The 26,029-nt window shown below is 56.0% G+C and overlaps 1 protein-coding gene across 1 annotated transcript in view; it reads left to right on the top strand.

Annotated features, from left to right (window-relative positions):
- LOC146345339 (SCO-spondin-like) overlaps window positions 1-26,029 on the top strand; it is a 133,163-nt gene that overhangs the window by 55,754 nt on the left and 51,380 nt on the right. The window contains exons 44-68 of the mRNA XM_084859843.1: window positions 1,317-1,535; window positions 2,122-2,219; window positions 3,066-3,207; window positions 4,868-5,032; window positions 8,333-8,526; window positions 8,954-9,106; window positions 9,725-9,862; window positions 10,617-10,849; window positions 11,439-11,537; window positions 12,151-12,373; window positions 12,789-12,998; window positions 13,332-13,473; window positions 13,618-14,167; window positions 14,855-15,006; window positions 15,236-15,382; window positions 15,563-15,733; window positions 16,327-16,491; window positions 18,106-18,285; window positions 18,414-18,536; window positions 19,302-19,431; window positions 22,099-22,224; window positions 22,561-22,652; window positions 22,708-22,710; window positions 22,955-23,134; window positions 25,028-25,192. Of these exons, the coding sequence (XP_084715969.1) occupies window positions 1,317-1,535; window positions 2,122-2,219; window positions 3,066-3,207; window positions 4,868-5,032; window positions 8,333-8,526; window positions 8,954-9,106; window positions 9,725-9,862; window positions 10,617-10,849; window positions 11,439-11,537; window positions 12,151-12,373; window positions 12,789-12,998; window positions 13,332-13,473; window positions 13,618-14,167; window positions 14,855-15,006; window positions 15,236-15,382; window positions 15,563-15,733; window positions 16,327-16,491; window positions 18,106-18,285; window positions 18,414-18,536; window positions 19,302-19,431; window positions 22,099-22,224; window positions 22,561-22,652; window positions 22,708-22,710; window positions 22,955-23,134; window positions 25,028-25,192 (4,200 nt within the window). The remainder of the gene's footprint in view (window positions 1-1,316; window positions 1,536-2,121; window positions 2,220-3,065; window positions 3,208-4,867; window positions 5,033-8,332; window positions 8,527-8,953; window positions 9,107-9,724; window positions 9,863-10,616; window positions 10,850-11,438; window positions 11,538-12,150; window positions 12,374-12,788; window positions 12,999-13,331; window positions 13,474-13,617; window positions 14,168-14,854; window positions 15,007-15,235; window positions 15,383-15,562; window positions 15,734-16,326; window positions 16,492-18,105; window positions 18,286-18,413; window positions 18,537-19,301; window positions 19,432-22,098; window positions 22,225-22,560; window positions 22,653-22,707; window positions 22,711-22,954; window positions 23,135-25,027; window positions 25,193-26,029) is intronic.

Raw genomic sequence — 26,029 nt, 5'->3', positions numbered from 1 at the left:
GTCCCATCAGTTGACACAGCAGTCCTTTGCCACATTTCTGGGGCCCCCACAGAGTCCAAGGTGCTCCCCTAGAACCAGCAAATTCTCCAGGCTGGTAGCACGCGCGTTTCCCTTTGGAGCGAGACCAACAAGCAAAGCCAACGGGATGGATTTTCCGAGCATCTCTCTAGTTAAGGAGCTGACAAGGGGATGGGGGGGGGGGTGCTTTCCTTCCTACAGGAAGTGAAACTTATCTCCCAGGATGAGATCTTCCAGCTGGCCAAAACAGCTTCAAGGTGAAGCTGTAAATTGCTGGCCTGTGTGAGAGGCCTCCCGAATTAACTACGAAGCTGCTGGTTAGGCCAAACATGTCTCTATGCACTCAGACGGCATATAGGACACTGTGTCCGTTCATATCTGACTCCTTGCCAGTTCTTCCAGTGTCAAACCCTGGGTGAGATGGGGGGGGGGGTGTCTGACTCAGTATAAGGCAGGTTCCTAAGCAGCATTGATGACTGTGTCATATTTTGCAATGGCAGGCATTTTGTATGAACTGCCTTGGGGCGTTATATGAGAAGGGACATGCGGGAGGGGCCAACTGCAGTGTGTGTTAGGCAAAAGTCTTTTGCGCTCAGGCCTTCCCCGACTGATTGCGCTGCCCAGTTTGTTGATTGTTACTTCTCTGATTTTAAATGTTTTAATTGAAAGACTCCCCCCGCCCGCCACCCCCAATAAATGTTTTTAACAGAGACATTTTGTATTCTCTTTTTAAATGTTTTAACTGTGGACATTTTGTATTTTAAACATTTACGTTGTAAACCACTTCGGGATCACTTGCTAGATGTAGTCAAGCAGTCTATAAAGTGACCAAATAAATAAAAAGGTAGCATAAAAATGAAATCAACTGAACTATTTGCTGTGGGCAGGACAAAAAGCAGTTAAACCAAAGAGAGGTGGATTTAGATTCAACCATAAGAAAATCCTAGTTCTTTGAGCCTCTGAGCCATGGAGAGAGTCTGGACAGGTGCTGGGCAGGGATGCACCAGCTGTGATAGATCGTCCCTTGGACCTGGGGGTTTCAGGATTCATATCTCAGCCACCTCATCTCAAGATGGAGCGGCAGTGAGGAAAAGGGGCAGGAAGAATGAGCCCAAACTGTTAATATGTCACTGATACGTTTGGGGACGATTTCACAAACAAGATCTGGAGCAAATGGGATATTTGGTGGAGTGGAAAAGGGTGAAGAGTTATCCTAATAAATGGGGACACCTCAAAAATAGGATGGACAGGATGCCAGAGGCTGTCCTGACACACACACCCTTCTGTGCCCACCGCAGACCTTTGCTACGGCCCCCTGGGCATCGCCTCCTTGCCAGATGCCAGCTTCAGCGCCTCCTCCCAGCAGCCGGAGAACCCAGCTCACGCCGCTCGCCTCAACCGCCTCCTGCCCCACGCAGACTTACAGGGCTGGGGCCCCCAAGTGGATGTGTATCCAGAGCTGCTCTCCCGGCCCCCCTTCCTGCAGGTGGATTTGGGGGAGCCCAGAAACCTGACAGGTAGGTGCCGCCCTGGAGGTGGCACGCTGTGGACTTCAAGCGCAGGGAGGAAGTGGTTTGGGATCCAATGGTAGATCTCGAGGTGACTTGCAATGGAATGGCAACGGTTTCTGACTGCCCCGCCCAATTCTCTTCCATGGTTGGACTACACCTCCCATCATTCTCAGCCAGTATGGTCATTAGCATCTGTCCAGAGTTTCTTGCTTGGGTCCTTCTTGTCCGAACAGCCAGAAATTCAAGGCAGGCTTTAAACTTGACTCCCTGACATCATTCAGCCTGCAGAGTGGGCGTGTGTGTGAGATCCAGCTTTCTGCCAACAGGAGTTCCCCATCGCGCTGCAAAGGGTCAGTTACAGCATGACCAAATTGGCCTGTGCGCTTGCGGCTTCACCCCCATCGTGCCTGCTCCCGTGACCCCTAAACAAAATGGCAAATCCGTGGGGACACAGAACCTAAAACACACTTCCTTAGGTTTTGGCCGCACCCAGGGGCTCTGGGATGGCACGCCTCCACGTTATTGCACGCATCGCAGGCCAGGAGCTGTTCCCTGAACCAGCTGCTCAGGGCCTTGTTGCGTCTTTCTGCAGGAGTGGTGGTTCAAGGGGCTGGATCCTCGGACGCCTACGTGGCCAGCTTCTTCCTGCAGTTCAGCCTGGATGGTGTGGCGTGGCACGACTACCGCGAGGTGCCTTCCACGGGCACTGTGCCTGTGCCAAAGGTACCAATCCCATGTCGTCTCGAGAGAATGTGGGTGGGTGGGCTGCTGAGGGAGATGGAAGCCCCCAGGCGAGGGCAGGGTTACAGAGGCACGCCTCTGGTGTACCTGTGTCTGTGACTGCAGTTTCTGTGGATACAACTGTGCGAGGGACCGTAGCATGCAGCAGGTCCCAGGTCAGTCCCTGGCAGCTGCTCCAGTCCAAAGGATCAAGTGATGGGAAGGAGATCCTTCTCTGCCTGAGAGACTGGGGAGCCAGGCGAGAGTAGACAGCATTGGACTAGAGCTGGCTGGTAGGAACCTGATGCCCACAGGCTGCGTGCGGCCTCCAGCTTAATCTCATACAGCCTTAATGTCATGCATCCCTCCCACAGAGATTAGCGGGAATGTGCACACCCACACCCACGCCCACGCAGACCTGGGAGAAGGCAGCTTCTGGTGCTCGCTCAATGAGGCAAGGCAACCCTGTGCTAAAACTCAGGATTTCCTGTCATAAAACCAGGCTGGCTGTAAATTGTGAAAGCGAGGGGCAATTTGCATACCCAGTTCATTTGGAGAGATGTTCCTTTCTTTTTGTTTTGGCTGAATCTGGCACTGGCTAGTCCGGGTGTGATGGCTGGGGTCTCTTAAGGCAGGGGGCAGGACCGTTCAGAGGCCATCGGAATGGGGGACCTCCACGTGAACAAGCATGTTTGGAGCATGCAGGTCCTGGCGTGTGCCCCGTCCTGGGCTTTGTCGTTTCAAAGCGCTCTTGCGTGCCCCCTCAGATGACAGGCCTCCTTCAACTGCCCCTCCCCCTCCCTCCCCTCCCTCTAGCTCTTCCAGGGGAATTCCGATGACTCAGCCCCTGTGGTCCGAACCTTTCAGCGCATGGTCCATGCCCAGCACGTCCGCATCCTGCCCCGCGACTTCCACAATGGGATCTTCTTGCGCATGGAAATGCTGGGCTGCGGGAAAGGTAGGGCTTGGAATGTATCATTCTGGTGGGGCACGGAAGGCGACAGAAGTTGGCGTTGGGGAGCCAAGCAGGGCCGGCCCAAGGCATTTTTGTGCCTGAGGTGAAGGACAAGATGGTGCCTTCCCCACCCCCAATTCCATGCACTAAAGGACAAGATGGTGCCCACCCCGCATTCCATGTACTGAAGCTGACCCGATTGGCAGTCGAAACTTACCTCAGCACTGCTGACAGAACAGCATCCTCCATCACACCTGAAGGCCGCAGGCTAGCTCAGTCAGCTGCCAGTCAGTGTCAGGGCACAAGGGCAAGTCACACACACAGCTCTGCACTTCACTGTCTTGCAGCTGCTCCCCCCCCCCGCCCCCCAGCATCAGCTGCCTGAGGTGGTGGGCTCACTCTGCCTCATGGTAGGGCCGGCCCTGGACTCAGGGGTGTGTGAATGGGGTATGACTGTCAGATTGTACCAGACTCAAGGTGCACTGCAGGAGGGCTCAAGAAGGCAGCGCTTGAGTTCAAGGGAGCTGTGTGTGTGTATGTGTGTGTGTGTGCGCGCGCACGTGCATGCACACGCGCACGCCGGGCAGAAAGTATTCAAAGCAGAGGTGTATTTAATACACAATACCATGCAAAGCTGTTGCTGTAATCCCTAATCACTGGTCAGCTGCTTGGTTTGAGGGGGAAGAGTGGAGGGGCGTAGGCCAGCAGGCAAGGAGCCAAAACCTCACCTGCCAGAAAACTGGAAGCCTCTTTGTCTTTGTTACTCTCCTCTTGTCTCTGAGGCAGGGAGGGCTAGCTGAGGAGGCGAATGCTGCTGTCAGCTGTGCAAGCATGGATAGGTGTGACTGGGGAGCACGAGGAGGTGGTGCTCGTGCATTCATCTCCCACTCGTGGACTTCCCATGGGGGCATCGTGGCCACTGTGGCAAACAGGAAACATGCTGGAGTAGATAGACCCTTGGACCGATCCAGCAGGGCTCTTCTTAAGAACCGAAGGAGAGCTGTGCGGAGTCAGACCAAAGCCCTGTCTAGTCCAGTGTTCTGTCCCCACAGCCGTCAACCAGCTGCCTCAATGGGAAACCCACCATCAGGATATGAGGGCAACAGCACCTTCCTGCCCATGTTCCCCAGCAACAGGTGGACATAGGCTTATTTGCCTCTATACTGGAGGGAGCCTGTCGCCATCAGGACTAGTAGCCACTGATGGCCTTCTCCTCCATGAATTTCTGGAATCCTCTTTTCAAGCCATCCAAGCTGGTGGCCATCAGCACATCTCCTGGTAGCGAATTCCACAGTTTAACCATGCCCTGTACAAAGAGGCAGCCTCCCTACGTCCATTCAGAAGGAGCCCGTGTATTTCCGTGGCCCTTCCGTGTCCATTGTCTTTGTACGTCCCTGGCTGCTATGAAGAACCGTGGCTCTGAGGGCCACCCTAAGACTGGCTTCAGATAGTGCATTTGTGGCACCCCCGTAAGACTGGCTCAGGGACTTGATGAGGGGAGAAGCAATGGGCTGGAGTCGGGACCAAGTAGTTGGTGGCAGGGGAGAAATCAAAGGAAAGACTGAGGAAAGGCCCTCGTGTCGGACTCCCTGGAAGGTGCTGCTCCGCTTTCTTCTTCACAGCCTTCCTTTTTGACCCCCCAAACACCTTCCCCCTCCCTCAGTGTCCCCAGAGCTACCTGGGATGCCAACGGCGCCCCCAGGTTGGAGGCCTTGCTGGACGGGCGAGTTCCAGTGCCAGAATGGGCACTGTGTCCCAGCTGGGCCCGACGGTGCCATCTGCGATGGGTTCAACGACTGCGGGGACTTCTCCGATGAGCTGCGCTGTGGTGAGTAGCAGCGGGGGTGGGGGACCAGGAGTCCTGTCCTTCCAACCAGGATGGCTTTCAGAACATAGAGCAGCGGTTCTGCGTGACAGTATGGTGTAATGGTTAGAGTGCAGGACCAGGACCAGTGAGACCCAGTTCAAATCCCCACTCAGCCATGAAGCTCACTGGGTGACCTGGAGTCAGTCAGTATCTCTCACCCTAGCCTACCTCACACAGATGTGATTACACCCAGGGCAGCTCCCCCTTATTCCCTGCGTTACAGATGGCCCTGCAGCCAGCCACAAACCCACACACAATTTTTGACTTATATATACAGAAGATAAACCGAAGCAAACAGTCCATTTCCATTAGCCATATATTACCATTCCATTGACACATATTAGTAAACACTAAACGTTTAACCAACAAGAAATAATCATAATCCCATAATAATGATAGTAATAATAATACTAGTGATAATTAAAAAGAAAAAAAGTTTAAGAAAAGGATAAAAGTAAAAAGTAAAAACAAACCATTTATTTATTTTAAGTAATATCGTATCTAAAAATATATTTGTATGTGTACACCAACAAGAATTTATACAATACAACACACAAAGGAGAAAGAAAACAGAAATATGCAAACATTTAGCCTGGCAAACTTCCCAGACATCCTATCAGCTAAACCCCAAACAGAGCTTCAGAGGAACAGTAAAAATGGCTAAATTCCAGCTCAGGAGGCTGAGAAAGTTGGTTCCCTTGTTTTAATGTTAATACCAATGAGAAATGATTCCGCCGCCTCAGGATTTAAAAACTTTTTCATTTGGCCTTCAAAAAGAATGCAAAATGTAGCAGGATATTTAATATGATACTGCAGGTTATTTTGCTTTGCCAAACTTCTGGCTTTGGTGAATTGCCTTCTTCTGTCAGCAATTTCTGTAGTATAATCAGGAAAGAGCATAATCTTGTCATTTGCTGGTCCCCACCTAAGCTCACCTCATTCTCTTGCCAGACGCATAAGATAATTTTTTGTAGAAACTCGTGAAAATTGAACAATAACAGTCCTACAAGTCCCTTTAGTGCCATGTATTAAGCCAGGAACACGACATGCATGCTCAATATCCAGTAGAAAATCAGATGGCAAAACCAATAACTCATGCAAGAGTTTATCCATAAATTCAGCCATATGTATATCAGTAGCCAAGTCTTTAATACCAAGAATACGAAGGTTCGCTCTGCATGTAAAAGCCTCCAATTGGGAAATTCGAGCAGACAAAATATTGTGAGACGCTTGCATAGCAGTTTCATGAGCAATAATCCGATCTTCGAGAGCATTAACCTTCAATTCCATCTTTTGAAGGGAGATATTAATTAATGAGAGCCAGTGTGGTGTAGTGGCAAGAGTGTTGGACTGGGACTTGGGAGATCCGGGTTCTAGTCCCCATTCGGCCATGGAAGCTCGCTGGGTGACTTTGGGCCAGTCACACACTCTCAGCCCAACCCACCTCACAGGGTTGTTGTTGTGAGGATAAAATGGAGAGGAGGAGGATAATGTAAGCCACCTTGGGTTCCTTGCAAGAGGAAAAAAGGTGGGGTATAAATGCAATAAATAAAATAAATAAATAAATCCACTGCCCCTTGAAGGGCAGTGATTGAGTCCTGGATTGTTTCAAGCTTCTTTGACTGCACTGATAGCTGAGAAGACATAGTTTTTATCAAAGCAAGCAACTCCTCTTCACCTCCGGCATTTCTAGAAACTTTTGCCGAGGGAGCAATTGGGGTAGGTGGCGTTCCCAGACCTTTCTTTTTTCCCTTTGATACTGCCATCCTCCACTTCCAAAAGCACAGCAAACAAGTATAACTGCAGAAACAGAAAAAACAAATGCCTAATTAGATTTAATTGCCAGTCCCCAGATATTGCTGGTAGTTTAAATTCACAAATACTTTTTAGAACTCGTCATTCTTGTAGTCTCCTAATTGCGTCGGAGTTTCAAACAGCGTTCAGTAGATGATACTCCGGCCACTGACCTTAGATTCCAGCCCCCCTGCTCCTCCACAGAGGCAGCTGTTCTTCCAAGATTTCAACCGGATGGTACTGTAAGATTCCCCTTTTAATTCCAGGGGAAGATAAAAAGGTTTCTCAACCTTTTCATAGCTGTTTGAGATAAGCAACCTGCGGAGCTCCGGAAGTCACTGCCAGGATGACATGGCTCCGGCCGGAAGTCTACCACCAGGAGCTTCTTGAATTAAAAGCAAGATATAAATGTAATTGCTAGGTGTTTGCAAGTGCACACAGCAAGTGTATATGAAGCCATTGGGGAAGAGGTCCTGGCTGAATGTACAGATAGATTTATGACATTTACATTGATATCCTGCCTTTTTCCCTCTTGCAAGGAACCCAAGGCAGCTTACATGGCCCTCCTCCTCTCCATTTTATCCTCACAACAACCGTGTGAGGTAGGCTGGGATGAGAGTCAGTGACTGGCCCAGAGTCCCCCAGTGAGCTTCATGGCCGAGTGGGGACTAGAACCCACATCTCCCCAGTCCCAGTCCAACACCCTAACCACTGCACCACACTGGCTCTCAGGATAGAACCCAACACAAAGATAGTATTATTATTTTTTGCTTCAGGAAAACTGAGGTGAATTTATGCCACTGGATGAATCCATCAATTCAGGGATGAAGGATGTGTGGCGCTCTTGGTTTTGTTGGATTTCAACTCCCATCAACTCCCCAGCCAGCACAGCCCATGATGAGGGATGATGGGAGTACCGTTATTTTTTGGAGTATTTTTATCCTGCTCCTCAGCCAAAAAGTCTCCCTGAGCAGCTTACAAACGATCAGCAAAACAGGACGGTTCCCCCCCGACCCCGGCAGGCTGATATTCTAACAAGACACGACATACAAGGAAAAAAGGAAAGGGGAGGGGGGAAATGGCCCAACAAAATCTGGAGGGCCAGATGTTCTCCATCCCTGAGTTTGTTGGCCGAAACTTGTACGACTGATCAACCAAGTTGTTTTGAAACAGAGTGATGGCCCTGTCTGACATAGAAGAAAGCAGAGCCAAAAGAGCTCCCTGCTAGACACACCACCGCTGGGGCACAAAGCTGGGATAGTGGGCAGTGCAGGGGGGCTGCTTGCTATCAGGTTTTGGTAGTCTTCCTCTGGTGGGGCAGCCCCACCATGTTGCCTCTGGCGTGAGCTCCATGGGCTGCCCTCTCCACAGCCTCCCCCACCCCAGATTTAGCTGGAACATCCTTTTGCGGAAGCTTGCCAGCCCATGGCTTCCTGACCACATCTCTGCTCTGTGTCCTCTCGGCAGGAGTCGCCCCATCACCAGAGCCCTCCGTCCCGGGGCGGTGCCCGCCTGGACGGTTCCGCTGTGCTTTATCCAGCGTCTGCATCGAGGCGTCCCAGAGATGCAACGGGGTCACCGACTGCCCCGATGCCTCCGATGAGATCGGCTGTGTGCCTGCAAGCAAAGCGCCCCCAGCCGGCACTGTCAGGTACTGCGCGGTCAGAGGAAGCGGCCCCATTTTCATGCAAACGTTCCCTGAGGACTAAACTGTTGAGCTCTGCCTTTGGTAGGCATCACATATAAGTTTTTGCCTTCCTTATCCATGAGGACTAGAGTCCTGTTTTGTTAATCCTTAGGTTCTTAGGAAGCCCAGTTCTGTACCAGGGTCCAGCCTTTGTGTGGTATGTCAGGGAATGGAACTCAGAGCCTTGCCAATTAAACTGCAGCTTTTCTCTACCCTGGATTCGTTTATTTCATCCCAGGATGCGAAAGGAGTAGCAGGGAAGCCCCCACCCCATGTCCAGGGGCACATCTGTCTTGTGATGTGAGCTCCCCTGGTTTGCTCAGGGAGGCCTCCCCTGCTTCTCCCTCCCCCTTCCCCACTTCTAAGGCCACTAACAGAACTCCTTGCAATGTTTCTTGCAGTCCATGGAGCCCGGAGAAGCCGTCGCTGAGACCTTCAGTGCCCCACACGACTCAGGCAAGAAGATTGCCGAGGACAGGCGCTGGGAGAGGAGCGGGCTGGCGGCTGAGAACGCACCTTGCCAGGGACATCTGGCTGTGGGAGGGTGTGAAGTGGTTAGAAAGTTGGACCGGGATCGGAGAGACCTGTGTTCAAATCTCCCTTTAGCCAGGAAGCTCACTGGGTGCCAAGGGCAATGTCACGAGTAGGCACGGTCGGGCATGGGCCAGGCCAGGTCCCCCTCGACAAGAGGGTCCTGGGCTTCCTCCTCCTCTGTCTTTGCAACCTGCTTCTCCTCCGACCTCTTGCTGTGGCCCAGACAGCAAGCCACGCCACGCCAAGCAGGTGATCAGGAGGAGGAGCCACTGGTGACAATGGTGGTCAATGGTGACCACGATGGAGGCAGCGTCCATGACGGAGGGGGCCCCTGAGGGGGTCTTGCCCAAGGGCCCCCAGAACATGTAGCCGGCACTGCTGAGTGACCTTGGAACAGCCCGCCCCCCCGCTCCATCTGACTTTCCTCAGAGGGCAAAATGTTTGCCACCGTGAACCCCTCGGAAGAGAGGAAGGAGATGCGTCTCATGAATAAGTAGCGCAGACCTCTGGGGCGGCCTGGCGTGCAGCGGTGGTGGGGAGGGGCCAAATGCCACCATGTGCTGGGGGCCCAAAGAGCCATGCGGGTCATTTTGTGTGTGGGGGGGGTGTCTGGGGGTAAATTTCCGTGTCGTCGTGAGTTTGCACTGACGGTGCTGCTGGGGGGCGGCAGCCTGAACCCGCCTGCTGTCACACCAGCTGAACCCCTGCGCTTGGCTGTTTCCTGGGTGCAGGAGGCCACCTGTGCTGCAGTCACCCCGGGCTGCTCATTGGCCCAGGTAAGATAAGCCGGCCTTCCCCAACCTGGCGCCCTCCCAATCTGCTGGACTGCAATGCCCATCACTCCCAGCCAGCATGGCCGTCTCAGAGCATTTTCCAGACTTTTTGAAATCACCAGCCAGCGCTCAGTTCTCTGCTGTGGGCATTGTGTGGCTGCTGCTGCTTTTGCTTCCCCCGCTTCGTTCATCCCGCGGCGTGGGGCTTAATCAGTGCGATGTTTAGATTTCAAGTGCTTATGATTTTAAATTTGGCAAAGCTCCCAGAGAATGAGTTAACATGTGCAATAAATAAGCATTTAAAATGAAAATAAATAAAAACAGTCTCTCCTTCTCCATCTGTTCAGGTGTTCCCGTTTCCTGAGGGCTTCACTCCCACCCCACCAGGTACTGTGCACCTCTCCCCACAACCCTCATCTGCCCAGGGGACTTTCTGCAACCCCTCCCAGATCGATAGCAAGCAGCTCTCATTCCCCAAGGGGCTCCCCGATATTGTCTCTGCTGCCCCGTGTGACTCAGTGGATGAGCTGATGTGCTGTGGCAGCTGAGTGTGAGTCCGGATGTCTGTGGATCGAATCCCACCTCAACAATTGACTCCCTCGATGACCTTGGTCTTGCCTCTTCCTTTTCCTCCCACCTGTAATACAGGGGCAGTGGTAAACCTGGCCTACCTCGCAGGGCTGTTGTAACGGTTACTAGAATAATGTATACGAAGTGTTTTGCTCTAGGAGTGCTAAGGCTTTCCGTGTCCTCGTAGAAGAGCTTGTTCCAAGAGACCTTAGTGGGGGACAGCTGTGCCATCCACGGGGATGCGGAGGTGCAGCAACGGTCCCCCCTAACTATTTGGGATTGTGCACCCTCTTGCCCAGGTCCCTGCAGTGAACCCCTGGGCCTGGAAGACGGGCGCGTTCGCCACCAGCAGCTGAGTGCTTCCTCCTACCAGGACAGAAATCCCCCTGGCGCTGGGCGGCTCAACTTCATTCCCAGCGTGTAAGTGCCGGAGGCCAGCAGGCCGTGTGGAGCTGGGCCCACCTTGCGTGTAGGAGCATAGGGATAGATTGGTGAAGGGTTCCCTTTCGGAAGCAGCGAGGAGTGGGGTAGGCGAGTCTGGATGGCGGGGGAGGCGCTGGGGTGTGATCAGGGAGGGATGTTGGCAAATGTCGGCAGGAAGCCAAGAGATCTGATCTGGTTGTTTCTCGGTGGCGCCGCTGGATGTGAACCCACCCTCTGCCACGTCAGACCACGAGTTCATCTGGGCCACTATTCCCTACTCCAGGGTTGCAGAGCCTCCTTCAACCCGGGGGCCAAATTCCGTTCCACAGAAGCTCTCAGGGGCCATTTTCCAGTGGTGGGCGGGGCCAGAGGCAGAAGCAGCAGGGCAACCCTCCAAGTACCAGCATCTCTGAGTTCAGAGCTCTGACCGCCAGGCTCCGGGCCTTTGGAGGGGCATTTCAGCCTTCTTGAACGGGAGAGGAAATGGCACAAAAGGCGGGAACCACCCAGCGGCCAGGGGAAAGGGCGTGGCCCTCAGGGGCCTGCTGGCCTGAGGCTCCGCACCCCTGGTCTACCTGACTGTCAGGGGCTCTCCACAGCCCCGAGCAGGGCCCATCGCCTCCCGTGTGGCCGTGGAAGTGCCCATGCCAGCCGTGGTGCTGGAGGAGGCCCCCGCATCACGCAGGTCAGGCGTCCTGAGCCGCTTTCAGCCTGGGGGCCGCATCCCTAGTGGTGGGCAGGGGCCGAAGGCAAAGCGGCTGAGCCAAAACGAGCAGGGATCCCAGCCTGTTTCAGCCCACAGCTCCTCCTGCCAGCCCCGAAGCCATCAGAGAGGCGTTTCTGCCCTCTAAAAGTGGGGAGGGAAAGAGCAGAAAGCTGGGCCACCACCCCCCGACTGGTGACGGGGGGGCGGGGGAAGCCCGGAAGGCCCAATCTGGAGTTCCAGGCTTGCTGCTCTGCAGCCCTGGTGTAGGCTGATCATGCTAATAAACTCCGGCTCCTGCAGAGCACTTTTCAGAGGTACTCCACCCCCCTGCCCCCATGAGAGAAAGCGCATTTCGGGAGGGCGGTGTCAGACAGACAAAGGACCCCAAAGGGCAAAGGGTGGAGCTTCTTCCCAACCCTTGGCTGCTCTAGTGCTGATTCTCAGGCAAGAAGGCAAAGCGTGCGCCCATCTCCTGGCACGGGGGGGGGCCCCTCCGGGGCAGGTCTCGCCACCTGCCAGGGCCCTGACCCATGACGGCCGCTACACCGCAGGAGTGTGGACAGAACAAACCTTGATGCTTCTCCCTCCCCAGACAGAACATGGAGCCCGGGTGGAGCCCGCGCCCGTCTGACCCCAGCCCCTACTTCCAGGTGGACTTCCTCCAGCCCACCTTCATCACTGCTGTGGTCACCCAAGGTGGGGGCCGGTCGCGGGGCTATGTCTCCCGGTACCGCCTGGTCTACAGCAACGACGGGGTCCGCTTTCGGAATCACACCAGGGCCGGACATGGCCCGGCAACAGCCCTGCCGGCCCAGGTACAGCAACTGCCTGCCTTCCCCTCCCCCCGTCGGGGTGGAGCTCCTTTAGAGCTGTGGCTGGTTCTGGCTGAACCCCGGAGCGGATTCACCGCCCTGCCGGCATCAGAGCCACCGGCCTCCACCCGCTGCTATCCTGCAGCAGGTCCCGTGCCCCGAGTCAGTGCCTCCTGCCTCCCACCCCCAAAGACTTTCTGGACCGTCTGCCCCAAAGAAAGCAGAGCCATTCAGTGGGGTCAGTCGCACACACACTGTCGCCTGCATTTCATTCCTGGGTTTTCAAATACATGCCGTGGGTGTGGGCCTCAGATCCAGGGCTCCCAGGGGTGACACACAGGGACCTTTTGAGCAGCGGGGACGCAGACATCCCCCCCGCAGCTTCTCTGTCCCCTCGGGGCTTCGCTGCCGTCCTCAGTTGCGGGGCACGGTGAACCTTCCCAGCAGCAGCAAGATACGGTTCCCCATTGCACTGCAGAGTGTTCTGGGGGGGCTTGCTCTGGAACGGGCAGCTGAGACCCCTCAGCTTTTCACAAGACCTGCTCCTGGTGGAGATGGAAATTCCCGGAACTGTTTTGGTGATGGGGATCAACACGGCTGCTGCCGTTGTTGGATTTTCCTTGGGAGGGTGGGGTGTCTATGGGGACTGTCGTGATGAGCGCCTGCACTTGAAAGCTTACCATCACACCACTGGTGGGCTCCCCCCAAATGATGTGGGGCAGGGGAAAGTGGACCTAATGGTGTCTTTTCCCCATGTGCAAAGTTGGGAGAGCTGCATCTTACTCTTACCCCGTTCACCCCCCACCCCACACGCGCCTACACATTTATATCTGTGTTTAAGGACCTTGTTTCCATGCGCTCCTCTTCCCCTGGGAAGGGGACCGCCAGGCCACACGCTCTCCAGGCCGCCATCTTGTCGTCCCCACCTCTTCATCTCGCCCTCCCTCTTCCCCCCTCCCAGGTCCTGGAAGGCAATTCCGACAGCACCACTCCAGCGCGGCAGGAGCTGAGCCCAGCCATCTTGGCACGTGTCCTGCGCCTTTCACCCACCGAGTATCGTGGGCGCCTTTCCCTGCGCATGGAGGCATTTGGCTGCCCCTGGAGTGAGTTGGGGGCCAGGCTTTGACTCAGGGGCACTGGGAGCCTGTCAGATGCACGGGTTCTGCCATGGAGAGCCGGCCCATTTGCTGGACCCACCATCTAGCATGGTGGCTGTGCTCCACGGCTCGTTTACCTGTTGCTGCCAGGGAGTGCCGTGCTTGAGAGGAGCGGGTTGAGGCGTGGCAGGGTCGGCCTTCTCCAGGAGCACGGCGGTGCCCCCTCACCCCTGCTTGTGACGCAGCTCCCCTGCTGCCCCACATGTGTCCACTTGTGTCCAATTCAACGCAGAGAGGGAGCCTGCAGCGGGAGTGACAAGCTCCACCAGCACCACCAGCGGCAGAGTGCCCGGGACAGCCAGCACGGGGCCCCCCCACATGTGGGCAGCGTCTCTTCCACCGACGTCCACCGGGACACAGGAGTCCCAGTACCCTGGAGTAGCATCCGTGAAGCCAGGGGCAACGCCAGCTCCTGGGACTGGCATTCCGCCGGGCGTGCCCGGGATCAGTCCTTCCAAGCCGCCCCAAGAGACAGCCGCCCCCACTGGCTTGTCCCCAGGGACTCCTGGTTTCTTCTGGCCCACTGCTCAGCGGCTGGCCCCTGTCATGCCAACTGGACCCCCTGGCATTACAGGGCTGCCTGCAGTCCATACCTTCCCATACCAGCCTGGAACTCCAGGCTTGAGACCCACACTCCCAGGTAGGCTTGGGGGCCAGCTCTGCGGGACAGCAAAGGGGTGCTGAGTGCTGCCAGGAGCCGGAGCAAGGAAAAGGCACGCCCTGCACGGGGGGGGGGGGGGGGGCTGGTGCCTGGCCACCCACTGGCAGTGGCCCAATCCATTGTGAAGTAGTTGGGAATTAGACCAGTTCCATGACCCCGTGCAAGTCCTGAGGCCACATGGCAAGGGGGAAAGCGAGCAGAGAAGATGGGGGGCGTGGGGGCAGCATGGCTGAGAGATAGCCAGATCCAGCCAGGAGTAGTGGGAAAGATCCAGCTTGCCAAATAGCATTGCTAACAGGAAGGGTTTTGATGCAGTTTCCTGGGAGGAGGAGGGAACCAGAGCTCGGCATATCTTGCCCCAAAGCAGCTCCTGAGATCTGGGCAGGCAGATGTGGGCGGAGCTTGCACCCAAGGGCTGTTCCCTCCTGCCGTGGGTCCTGCAAGGCTGCCTCATGTGGCCACAGCTGTAAGCCCAGACCTCCCGGGCCCAAAGAGGAGGGGCCACCCAGGCGGTCCCCAATTCAGTCAGTCTCTGGCATCTCCAACTGAAGACTGAGCCTCAGGGGGACTAGCAGGGCTTGGAACAGGCATGGAGGGGTTCTGGCATCCGGCCTGTGGAGGTTTCCCTCCCAAGCCCCGCCCGCTCCCCTCCCCTCCTCTCTGCAGGAGAGAACCCCCAGTGTTACTTCTAGTCCGAGAGCACATCAGGGATTCTGCTTTGTGTGCCGCCAGTGTCCCCATTGAGACGGCGCACGAAGGAGGCACCCAGCCTGGCCAGTACGCGGGGAGCACTCCCAGCACAGAGAAAGGCAAAGAGGGTGAGGGGCGATGTCAGGGGAGGGGACAGGCTTTGGGGGAGCCCCCCCCCGCCACCTGACATAAACTGGCCTGCTGGATTGGTCCGGGGGTGGGGGGGAGCAATTGCAATGCAGCCCCCGGACCCAAAATTGCTCAACACCCCTGGCTCAGAAAGGCCGGCAGCTTGGCCGGACAGGGGGCGCTTCCCCTACAGCACACGCATGCGCGCCTGTGGTTTTCCTCCGGCAGGGCCCTCGCACACCCCCGGCCCCGGGTTGCCCAGGATCCTTTGCACGCAGGGGCAGTTCACCTGTGAGGTGTTTGGCTGCGTAGAGGCTGCCTTTGTCTGCGACGGCCAGCAGGACTGCTTGGACGGCTCCGACGAGATGCACTGTGGTGAGTGGATTCGGGGCCACGAGTAATTCTGGAAAATGTAGAAAAACTCATTTCGGTCTCACTGTTGCCCAGATCCGAAACCAGGCTGGGCCATTGACAAGTTGGCTCTCACCACTGCTGCTCTCAGTGTCTCGGCAAGCCTGGAGCTCACCTTCCTCTTCCATGTTGTCCTTTTTGCAGGGGGCCCGACAGCTCCCACAATCCCCACCGTGGGTCCCCTGCCTCCTGTGGGGCCCCCCAGCGCCTGCTCCACCAAGCAGTTCTCCTGCGGCAGTGGGGAGTGCCTGGCGCTGGAGCGGCAGTGTGACCTCCGCCACGATTGCCAGGATGGATCAGATGAGGCCAACTGCGGTATGTTGTGCGGTGGGATGGGGGGGGTAATTCCCCCCCCCCCGTATTTGATTAACGTGTGCTCAGCAACAGGGGCGTGGCTGGGATTTGGCCCTGGCGAAAGGGCCCCACTTCAGACCAAGGGCTTTTTCCGTGGTGGCCCTCACATTGTGGAGTGCCTTCGCTAAAGAGGTCTGCCTGGTGTCAGGCAAAAAGACCTTTTTATTCTCCCAGGCCTTTTAAAGGGATTTTTAACAGCTGCTCCTTTTAGTTTTAATGATATGTTTAACAGTGCATTTTAAAATAGTCTTTTCCCATGCTTTAGCTGCTTGGATGTCTCTCTCTTCTTTTAAAAGTTTTTTAAATTATTGTTTCTGCTTTTAAAACTTTTCTTTAAATTGTTTTAATGTGTTTTATCATTGGTTGTAATGTATTTATCTGGATTATATTTGTCGCCCTGAGACCTTCGGCCGTAGGGCGACTCATAAATTGAAATAACAACACCCTCAACAGCGACAACAGTAATGACACGGGCTGTTTTCCGGCGGGTGGGCTCTGGTCTGCGGCTCGTGGTCATGCTCTGCGCTGATCTCAGCCTCTCCCTTCTCCGCCAGTGGACTGCATCTTGTCTCCTTGGAGCATGTGGAGCGAGTGCAGCCGGTCGTGTGGGCTGGGCGTGACCTTCCGCCGCCGGGACTTGCTCCGCAACGCCCTTCCCGGGGGCCAGTGTGACCGCGATGAATTCGACAGCCGCTCTTGCTTCCTTCGGGCCTGCCCAGGTAGACGCATCTTCCCACCTCCCTGGGGCTGGCAGCAGGTCCCCAGTGGGCTGTGTGCAAAAAGGTCACGAGCGCTTCGTTGGCTTTCCCAGCCCTGGGCTCCAGATGAACCGTTCAGACAAAACTGAGATCCAGACCCTGGCATCATGTTGGAACTTGGCCGAATACCAAAAATCCTGAAATGAATGTTTTAGTGCAGAGTCTGCACTAAAATGTAATGGTAGCAGACATTAGAAGAACGTCTTGAGTCTTGCTGAGCAATGAGGGGCGAGGCTGTACCTCTGGTAGGGCACCTTGCTTTGGATGCAAATGGCCCTGGGTTCAATCCCTGGCGTTTCCAGGTAGGGCGAGGAAAGACAGGGGAAAAGATGGCTGCACAATCAATGTGGCTCCCAATGCATTTCAAGGGAGGGCTTCATCGAGGGAAAAGTTTAATGCTTCTCAATAAAAACTGCTGAAATGGGCAGGGGGAGAGAACGCCTTGGTGGGGGTCATTGTGGCAGGGGGGACAGCGCTGGATGAGTCAGCCGTTGGGACCCCGATACACCCCAGAGTGGAGGATCGCTACTTCTCTTGGCTGGTGGCTCTCATTGGGGGAGGGGGGGGGATACAATGGCAGCTGCTAGCTGACCAGAGCTGCTCGCACATTTTGCCCCTCCCCAAACCACAGTCATCCCCCCGCAGTTCCAAAATGGCCCCTCCGTTTCACTGCCTGCAAGTGGGCTGTACAATGGTGGGGAGGGGGGTGTCAGCTGAGCCCTCCATTATAAACTATCGGTAGAAGCAGGACATGTAAACCAGAACAAAACATGACAAATAGGCTGCGGGTGGAGGAGGGAATCAGCACTGACACCCGACAGGGTTGCAAATCATATCTCATCGTGTTTCGTGTGGTTGTAAATCATTTTTGCGGGTTTCGGTCATTTAGACTGTGGACCGTGGACTGGGCTGACCCCGTGGACACGTCGTACTTGAACCTCCACAGAGGCCTTGGCGAGCTCCCTTAGCGAATGCTTTGGGGAGAAAAATCCTTCCTCGCTGCGTCAATGGGGGCGGGGGGCGAACCCCTCAGACCGAGGGCTGAATTCCATTTTGGAGAAGCTCTCGGGGGGGTGCATTCCAGTGGCGGGGGGCTGAAGGCAAAAGGGTGCACCCCAGGCAAAACGGGGTGTGGTCAAAATACCCAAACTGCCACCATATTTTAGCGTAAAGCTCTTGCTGCCAGGAACTCAGCCTGCGGAGGGGCCTTTCAGCCTTTTAGGAGGGGGGAGAAACTGCCCAGCAGCCAGGAGACCACCAACCAGTTGGGGGGGGGATGGGGTCAGGGCGTGGCCTTCTGGGTGGTCTGGAGCTGGCCCAGAGTAGTGAGGTTCTGCACCCCTGGTGTAAATAAATCAAGGACTCTTTTCTGGAGTGCCGGTAGATCAGGAAATAGGAAGGAAATGATCACAGGGACAAAGGGGGCAGGGCAGGCCCTTGCTCTTGCTGCCCTGCTTCTAACGCCCCATGGCTGGGGAATGTGGGGGCTTCCCCTGCACAGGATGGGCCACGGGGAGCCTGGCTGAGCTGTGGCTGCTCCATCGTGGCTCTTCTTTTCTGCCTCTTTCTGCCCAGTGAATGGTGCCTGGGCCTCCTGGGGCGAATGGTCTGACTGTGACGCCGAGTGCCGGGGTGGTGTGCGGAGCCGCACCAGGACCTGTGCTGACCCCCCACCCAAGAACGGGGGGCAGCCGTGTCCCGGGGACGCTGTGCAGATGGAGACCTGCAACCAGCAGCCCTGCGGAGATGCCCGTGGTAAGTGGCAGGGCTGGCTGTGGCCAGATCAGGGGGGCCACCACCAAAAAGGCCCTCTCCCTTCCTGCCATCCTCCATCATTAGCTCTGCCCTGTGCTGATCCCTTCCCCAATGTGTCTCCTCTACAGACTGTGGCCCGGATATGGTCTACGTGCAAGCCGGACACTGCGAGCGGGGGCTGGTGGCTCCTTGTCCCCAGACATGCCGGCAACTCAGCACCCAGACCAGTTGTCCCAGCAGCTGCGTCGAGGGTGAGCGTGTGGTCCTGAGGGGCAGGGGCGGGGGGGACTGTGATTTCAATGGGGCTCTCTCCACAGAAGCCAAGCGATGGTCCTTCTACAAGCAGGCCACCCACCCAGTGGTTTCCTCTCAGCAGGAAACCAGCCCCTGTCGCTCCCGCTGCCCATGGCCAAGCTATGGAGCCCTCCACTGTCCGGCCCCCTTCCCCACTCCACAGCTCCACTCCTGTCACCATCACAAGCTTGCTCCCCAGGCATCGACTCTTCCACAGCCAGCTCTGGGTTTTGCGGGGAGGGGCCACCCATTTGTGCAGTGCTGCAGAACAGTTGGGGGGGTGCATTCCCTCCCACCAGGCCCACCGCGGGTCAGGGGATGTCCGAGGGCACGGCCCACCCCATGACGTCGCATCTCTCCTCGTGCTGAGGGCATTCCGTGCCTCCTCCCAGCAGGGTAAAGAGACTGGACAGTGCCCGGAGGGGCAGTTTAGCGCCACTTCTGCTTCACCCCAGGAGGGCGGCGGCGGCCACACAGAGACGGCGATGGTGATGGGGCGTGGGACAGCAGCAGGCCAGTGCGGGTGTTTCTTGCTGCGATAGGAGTAGGCTGGCTTTGTGGAGCTGGAGCGTCCTCGCAGCAAAGGGGAGCCCATCCTGCCTTTTGGCCTCCACTGCCCTAGCTCTGAGTCTCTTGGGGCCCAGAGGAGGGATCTGCAGGGCCCGGCCCCACACTCCCTGCCTGAACTCCCCACTGCCTTCAAATCCCTCTGGTTCCCGCAGGATGCCGCTGCCCGCCAGGGCTCTTCCTGCAGGATGGGGGCTGCGTGAACATCAGCCAGTGCCACTGCTTCTTTGACCGCGAGCGGCGCCTGCCCGGGGAGATGTTCCTCCGAGACAACTGCAGCCAGTGGTGAGCCGGGCGCCGGGCTCGCTTCTCCCCCTCTCTTGCTCCCGGGGACGCTGACCCTGCTGCACGGGTCTCTGGCACACGAGCAAAGGCTCATCCGCAGGCTGTCACGGTGCAGCCTGGGCCGGGGCAGGAGGAGCAGGCTGTCTGCTCAGCACTGTGCCAGCCTTCTGGAAGGCCGCTCTTTCCTTCCTGGGATGTTCCCTCTGCTGACTCTCCAGACAGCAACTGCGCAGCATGCACTGCCTGCGCCCCCCACCCCTGACAGGGACCATCTCAGGCTCCATCCAGCAGTCAGATGCCGAAGCGGGGAGAGAGGTGTTGGCGGTCCAGCACATGCGGGTGCCTGCCTCTCCACCCCTCAACCTCAGACGGGAGCCAAGCCTGGCCTAGAAAGTCGGCTTTTGCTCTGCCAGGCCCGTCTTTGAGTCCCGCCTCTGCTGCAGCCTCACTGGGCAGCCTTGGCTGAATGACCCCTCTCGGTCTGAGCGCCCCACTGCAAAGTGAGGATCCCAGTGGCCTACCTTGCAGGCTTTGCTGGGAAAGCAAACACATTTTGCCTGCAGAAAAAGACAGTGGTTTAAAAATGGTCGTAAGAGCCGTGGTGGCACTGTCAGTTGAGGGGGAGGGAGAGCACTCACAGCCTCTGTTTCCCTCAGTGGGTCCGTAAAGGAATGAGCCTCCCCCATGCTGGGGCAAGCCCTCTCCTGCCCCCGCTGCCTTTCCAGCTGCAGACGCTGCAGACTGAAGCAGGGAACTTCTGCATGAGGAGTGTGGAACCTCCTTCAGTCTCAAGGCCAAATTCCATTTCAGAGAGTGGGGGGGGGGATTCTGGGGGGGGGGCAAAGCAGGCCGGGCTAAAATACCAGCATATTTTTCTTGAAAGCCCCTCTTGCCAGTAACTAAGCCTCAGGAGAGGCATCTCAGCCTTTCTGAACGGGGACGGGTGGGAACCACACAAATGTCAGGGAATCAGCAAATGATCGGAAGCCCCAGAGGGTTGAATCCACGGGCCTGACGTTCAAACCCCGTTCGCCATGCCAGGCCTCACTCTGTCACTCAGCAACGGAGCCTCCCCCAACTGCTCCTTTGAGTGCCCAGGCTGACCCCCGGCCGACTCAGGTTACAGCCTCATGGACGCCACCTTGTCTCTGGACTGCATTAGCTGCAGATGTGGCCCCCCTGCCCTGTGAACACCCCCTAAAGGCGCTCCGCCTGGGAATGCCAAGGATTGCCCTCCCTGCAGATCACCCAGGCTGCCATTGAGCTAGGAAGGACTCCCTGCTTCCCGCCCACCCCACGTTCATCCCATCTGCCATGGGTTTGGAAGAGGGTGGCCAACTGAAGAGAGACCCTTGAAAGACCAGGTCCGCAGCCTGGGGGTCATTTTGGACTGCCAGCTGTCCATGGAAGCTCAGGTGTCAGCTGTGAGCCAGACAGCGCTGTATCAACTCCATCTGATACGGCGGCTGCGCCCCTTCCTTCCCGACCATCTGCTCCCATCGGTAGTACATGCCCTGGTCTCCTCTCATTTAGACTACTGTAATGCGCTCTACGTGGGGTTACCCTTGAAGACGGTTCGGAAGCTGCAGCTGGTACAGAATGCAGCGGCTCGCCTGATTAAAGGCAGCCGCCAGCGAGATCACATCACTCCAGTGCTGAAGGAGTTGTACTGGTTACCAGTTGTTTTCCGGGCCAAATTCAAGGTGTTGGTTTTGACCTTTAAAACCCTATATGGTTCCGGCCCAGCCTATCTTAAGGAGTGCCTCCAGCAGCACCAGACAGGCCACTTAACAAGATCAGCCTGGGATGGCCTTCTCTCTGTCCCATCAGCCAGGACAGCTAGACTGGTGGGGACGAGGGAGAGGGCCTTTTCTGTGGTGGCCCCCACTCTGTGGAACTCCCTCCCTAGGGAACTCCGCCATGCCCCCTCTTTAATGAGCTTCCGTCGTGCATTAAAAACCTGGTTGTTCAGGCAGGCATTTGGGGTGGGTTAGGGTATTTTAGAAAATGTTTTTATTGTAGAATTTTATGGTTTTAAACTGTTTTATTGTATGTTGTACATCGCCCAGAATGGCTGGGTGATCAGCCAGATGGGCGATTAATAAATTTAATAATAAATAAAAATAAAAAGCCAACCAAACCTTCTGGAACGATGGGAGGCTGCAGGACAAAGTGGGCAGGGGGATTCTGGTGCCCCATCTTGTTGCCCTTTGGAGCTACTGTGTGTTGAGAATCCCATGGAACCCCTTTGTCCAAGGGGCCCAACGCACGATAGATTCCATAATTCCTTTTGGACAAGCGAGGTCCAGGTCCGCTTCTCGTGATGTAGGCAGCACTTGGGTGATGGTGGAGTGGGGAAGCCAAGCCCCTCACCTTTCCTCCCATGGTTTGCGCCCCGGACCTAGGGTGGTTTGCAGTGATACATCAAAAACTAGTTTCAGCGGAACTGTGCACCTGGCGCAGAGATTCGCGTGACCACCCTTCTGCAGGGGTAACAGCAACCCCTGATCTGGGATGGGCCTGATGAAAAGGAGTCTCGGCCTGTCCGCAGTGCATGCGCGTGGCCAGTACTGGCCCATGCTGAGGCTTGCAAATGGGGCAGGGTGGAGTCAGTTGTGGGGCACAGCTGCAGTCCTCCTTGCGCTTGGTTTCTCCCTCCCCCTCCAGCGTCTGCCTGGATGGTGTCGTGACCTGTGACTCCGTGGCCTGCCCCGTGAAGTGTGGCTGGTCAGCCTGGTCTCCCTGGACACCCTGTGGCCGAAGCTGTGGGATTGGGATGCAGGAGAGATTCAGGTAAAGAACCGTAGAGATGGACGGGCCCCGGCATGATCCTGCTCGGCGATGCTCGTCTAGGGCCCCGTGGGCCATTCGTGGCCCACGAAACACATTGTTTTCTGTCCCCCAGAGGCCCAAAGGGAGTGGGGTAAACCTTTTCTGTGTGAGCTCCCTACGGCGGCGCAGGGTGTCCTTGCGTAGGCGGTCTCCTCCACTTGGTCCAGCCGGCAGGGCGATGCAAATTGGAGCTAACTATCCCCATGTACAGCTGGGAGCGGCCAAGAAGGTTCCCCCTTGGCCCCCTTCCTCCTTGCTCAGCCCCTCCCTAAAAGGATCCTCTGGCCTCTCTCGCAGGTCCCCATCCAACCCAGCGGCTGCCAACGGCGGTGCCCCGTGCCAAGGGGATGCCCAGGAGGTGCGCGAGTGCCACACAGCCTGCGTCTCAGGTAGGAGGGGGGCGTCCAGCAGCGGCACCAGGACCGCGGACTGTCCTGAGCAGAGCTGGTGACTGCTGCTCACGTCTCTCCCTGCGATGCAGTCATTTCAAATGTCTCGGAGGCAGGAGGAGAGCCCTGGGGCCAGCAGGGGTCTTGGCACAGCCACATGGAAGCTGTCCCCGGGTCCAGGCATTCCTGCTTGCAGAGGGCACCTTGCGCCCTCGTCTGCTAGGATGCCAGCTGAGACCCCTCCCTGTGAAAACACACACACACCGTTCCCTTTCCCGAACCTCTCTCCTGCCTGTCCCCAGAGACCACCTTTGTCTGGAGCGACTGGACGCCCTGGTCACCCTGCTCCAAGACCTGCTTCTACGCCCCGGATGGGGCGGGGGTGAGGAAGCGATTCCGGCGCTGCAACGGCACCGCGGAGGCTGCAGCGTGCGACGGGGAGACCGTGCAGGAGGAGCCCTGCGACACCCCCCCCTGCCCAGGTGAGAGGTGCAGCCGGGCTCGGCAGGGCCGGCCCAGGTCTCTGAGGGCTCTTGGGCAAGGCAGCCTCCCTCCGAGAGTCTGACTCACGGCCACTGTTGTCACCCGCCGCCCCCGTTGCTCCTCAGCCTCTCTCCCCTCATTGCTGCCGCTTGCTCAACAGGCAGGGAGAGAGGGGGCCACAGCTTCTGCTGCTCCTCCTCCTCAGCACTGCTGTTTGCTGGGCCTGAGCAAGAGGCAGGTGGACGAGCAGGTGGCCATGGCGAAGAGGAGGAGCAGTTCCAGGGGGCCCATGTCAGTGGGCCCCTGCTGGGGCATGGCCGCTCTGCAGGGACCTGACCGTGCTGGCCCTTGGTGGTGGCTTGATGCCAGAGGGTGCAGGAGGGGGTATGGTTCTAGACAGTCCAAATCTGGGCCCCACTTGACAGTTTTCAATTCAACTGCCTGTTGCATCAAGGACTTGGCTAACTGCGCCTGAATAACGACCACTACCCATTAAGCTCCCCACCCACCCTGCTCACAAAGGGGTTGTTGCAAGGGGGACAAAAGAGCAACCTTAACCTCACAGAGGCAGCCCACCGGTCCCAGGAACAAACTGTTTTCAGGAACCAGTCTTTGATGTTTGGTAAACACCAAAGAGATTCCTGAGGATCAATTTACATGTCATGTTAAATGGGTGTGTTTTATTTTTCAAACATCAGCTGTGCGGGGAGGGCAGGATCAGGACCATGCTGCATGGGAAGGTGGGGGTTAACCCTTTCCCTGCATACTGCAGAAAAGTTGCTTGCATGGAAGTTGATATTTGCTCCAATAGGAAAGCTTCCATTGGTGTCAGTGGACAGCAGTGTGCGTGTGTGCATGTGTAAAACGTTAACCCTTCCTGCATGCCAGGATCCTGATCCTGCTGTCTCTCCCCAAGCTGGTATTTAAAGAATTATTTAAAAACAAATGCTTAAAACAAATGCTTAAACACTTAATGCCACGTGCAGTTTGGCCATTTTACACCAAGGGAGGAGGGAGAAAGTCACTCCAGAGGTGATGTAATGGGGAAGACTGAAGGCAAAAGGAGAAGGGGACAGCAGAGGATGAGATGGCTAGATAGCATCACCGATGCAATGGATATGAACTTGAGCACGCTCCGGGAGAGACGGAGGACAGGAAGGCCTGGCGTGCTATGGTCCGTGGGGTCACGAAGAGTCGGACACGACTAACGACTGAACAACAACAACGACCAACAAATGGGAATTAGATTTGTTTTTCCCTTTTAGTGAATCCAACTCGCTTTCCCCTTGAACCTCTAGTAGAGCAAAAGGTGGTCACCATTTGGCTCAATAGAGGTCCAATAGGAAATCAAAGATCATAATATGGTGAAGGCTGATCTATTGTCCTTAGCTGTTAGTGAAACCTAATTGTGGATTCGTTTGTTGTTTTATGTTTCTGGTCCTGGTGATTAGTTTTTGTTCAGGAGACATACTGGGTAATTGTTTCATTGTTTGCAGTTTTAATTTTGCAGGGCACCTCAGGGCTGCGTGCAGATATGCAGGCAATATATCTTTCCCTCTATTAATGATGTCTGGGGCTGGGTGCCTGTCCCCTTGAGGCCAAAACGGCAGCATCCACTCCCAAGGAAGAGGTATCAGCAGGTTCAGAGGAGCCCCAACCTCTGCAGAAGTACAAAAAATCTTTAGGGAAAACATTTTGTTGCACTTTAATAAGTTAACATCAAATAAAGCTTAAGTATCAATACACATTCCTCACCATACGTTTTGGAAATGATTGTGACCCTCCGGAAATTGAACTGCATTCCCAGAGACCCCTGCCCAGGTGTGACGGTGCGTGTGCTTAGCCTTGGCCCTGTTTTGCTACTGGTCCTTCCCTCTCTCCCCTGTCCCCAGTGGAAGGCATCTGGACTCCCTGGACAGCCTGGTCGAAATGCTCAGCTCTTTGTGACTCTGGTGTTCAAACCCGCAACCGCACCTGCTCCAACCCTGCGTACAGGGGACCAGAGTGCTCCGGGCCCCTCATGCAGACCCGCGATTGCAACACTCAGCCCTGCAAAGGTATGGTTCCTGTGGGCTAGACTGGGAACCTCCGCTGGCCAGATTAGGCCTGTGGGCCAGAGGTTGCCCACTCATGGATTGTGGGTTGAGGACACAACATTTTGTGACCAAGGGCCAAACAGGTGACATGGGAGAGCCCCCACCTCATCTCCCGACTTCTTCTTTGTCCTTTCCACTTTAAAATGGATAAAGGGGAGCCACATTTGATCAGAGCAGTGGCACGGGGAGCGGGGGAGGTTGTTTAACCCTTTCCCCTGCATTGTTTTCCAATCTAAGTCCTACTTCCCAAGGATCCTGTTTGCCATGGTGTGTGTGTGTGTGTGTGCACGCACGCGCACGCATTGGATTGTGGGAGGGAATACAGATATAAAAAGCCATTTATGCAGGTGACAGTCTGGGCGCCCCCCCGGCAACGTGTTCTACGGGCTGACTCTTAGAGCAAGTACGGTGTAGTGGTTAGAGTATCAGACCAGGACTTGGGAGACCTGGGTGCAAATCCCCATTTGGCTGTGAAACTTACTCTCTCTCAGCCTATCCTGCCTCACAGGATGGCTGGGAGGATAAAATGGTGGCGAAGGTCCTTGGAGGAAAGGTGGGATATAAATGGAAGGAAGGAACAAAGAATGTTCAGAAATGACTTCTGCTTATCTTAAATCAACTGCCTTCCCATGTCAGTAGATTGGGAAACAAATCCAGACCAATCAGGAGTGAGGAACCTGTGGCCCTCCAGATGTGGTTGGACTCCACTTCCCATCAGCCTCACGCGGCATGGCCAGTGGCCAGGGGTGGTGGGAGCTGCACTCCAGCATTCGGGGAGTTGCCGGTTTCCACCACAGT

Source organism: Heloderma suspectum, chromosome 5 (assembly GCF_057233095.1).
Source record: "Heloderma suspectum isolate Gila_16-S chromosome 5, 16-S_ref, whole genome shotgun sequence".
NCBI classification, from domain to species: Eukaryota; Metazoa; Chordata; class Lepidosauria; order Squamata; family Helodermatidae; genus Heloderma; species Heloderma suspectum.
This window is presented reverse-complemented; position numbering and strand designations above follow the sequence as displayed.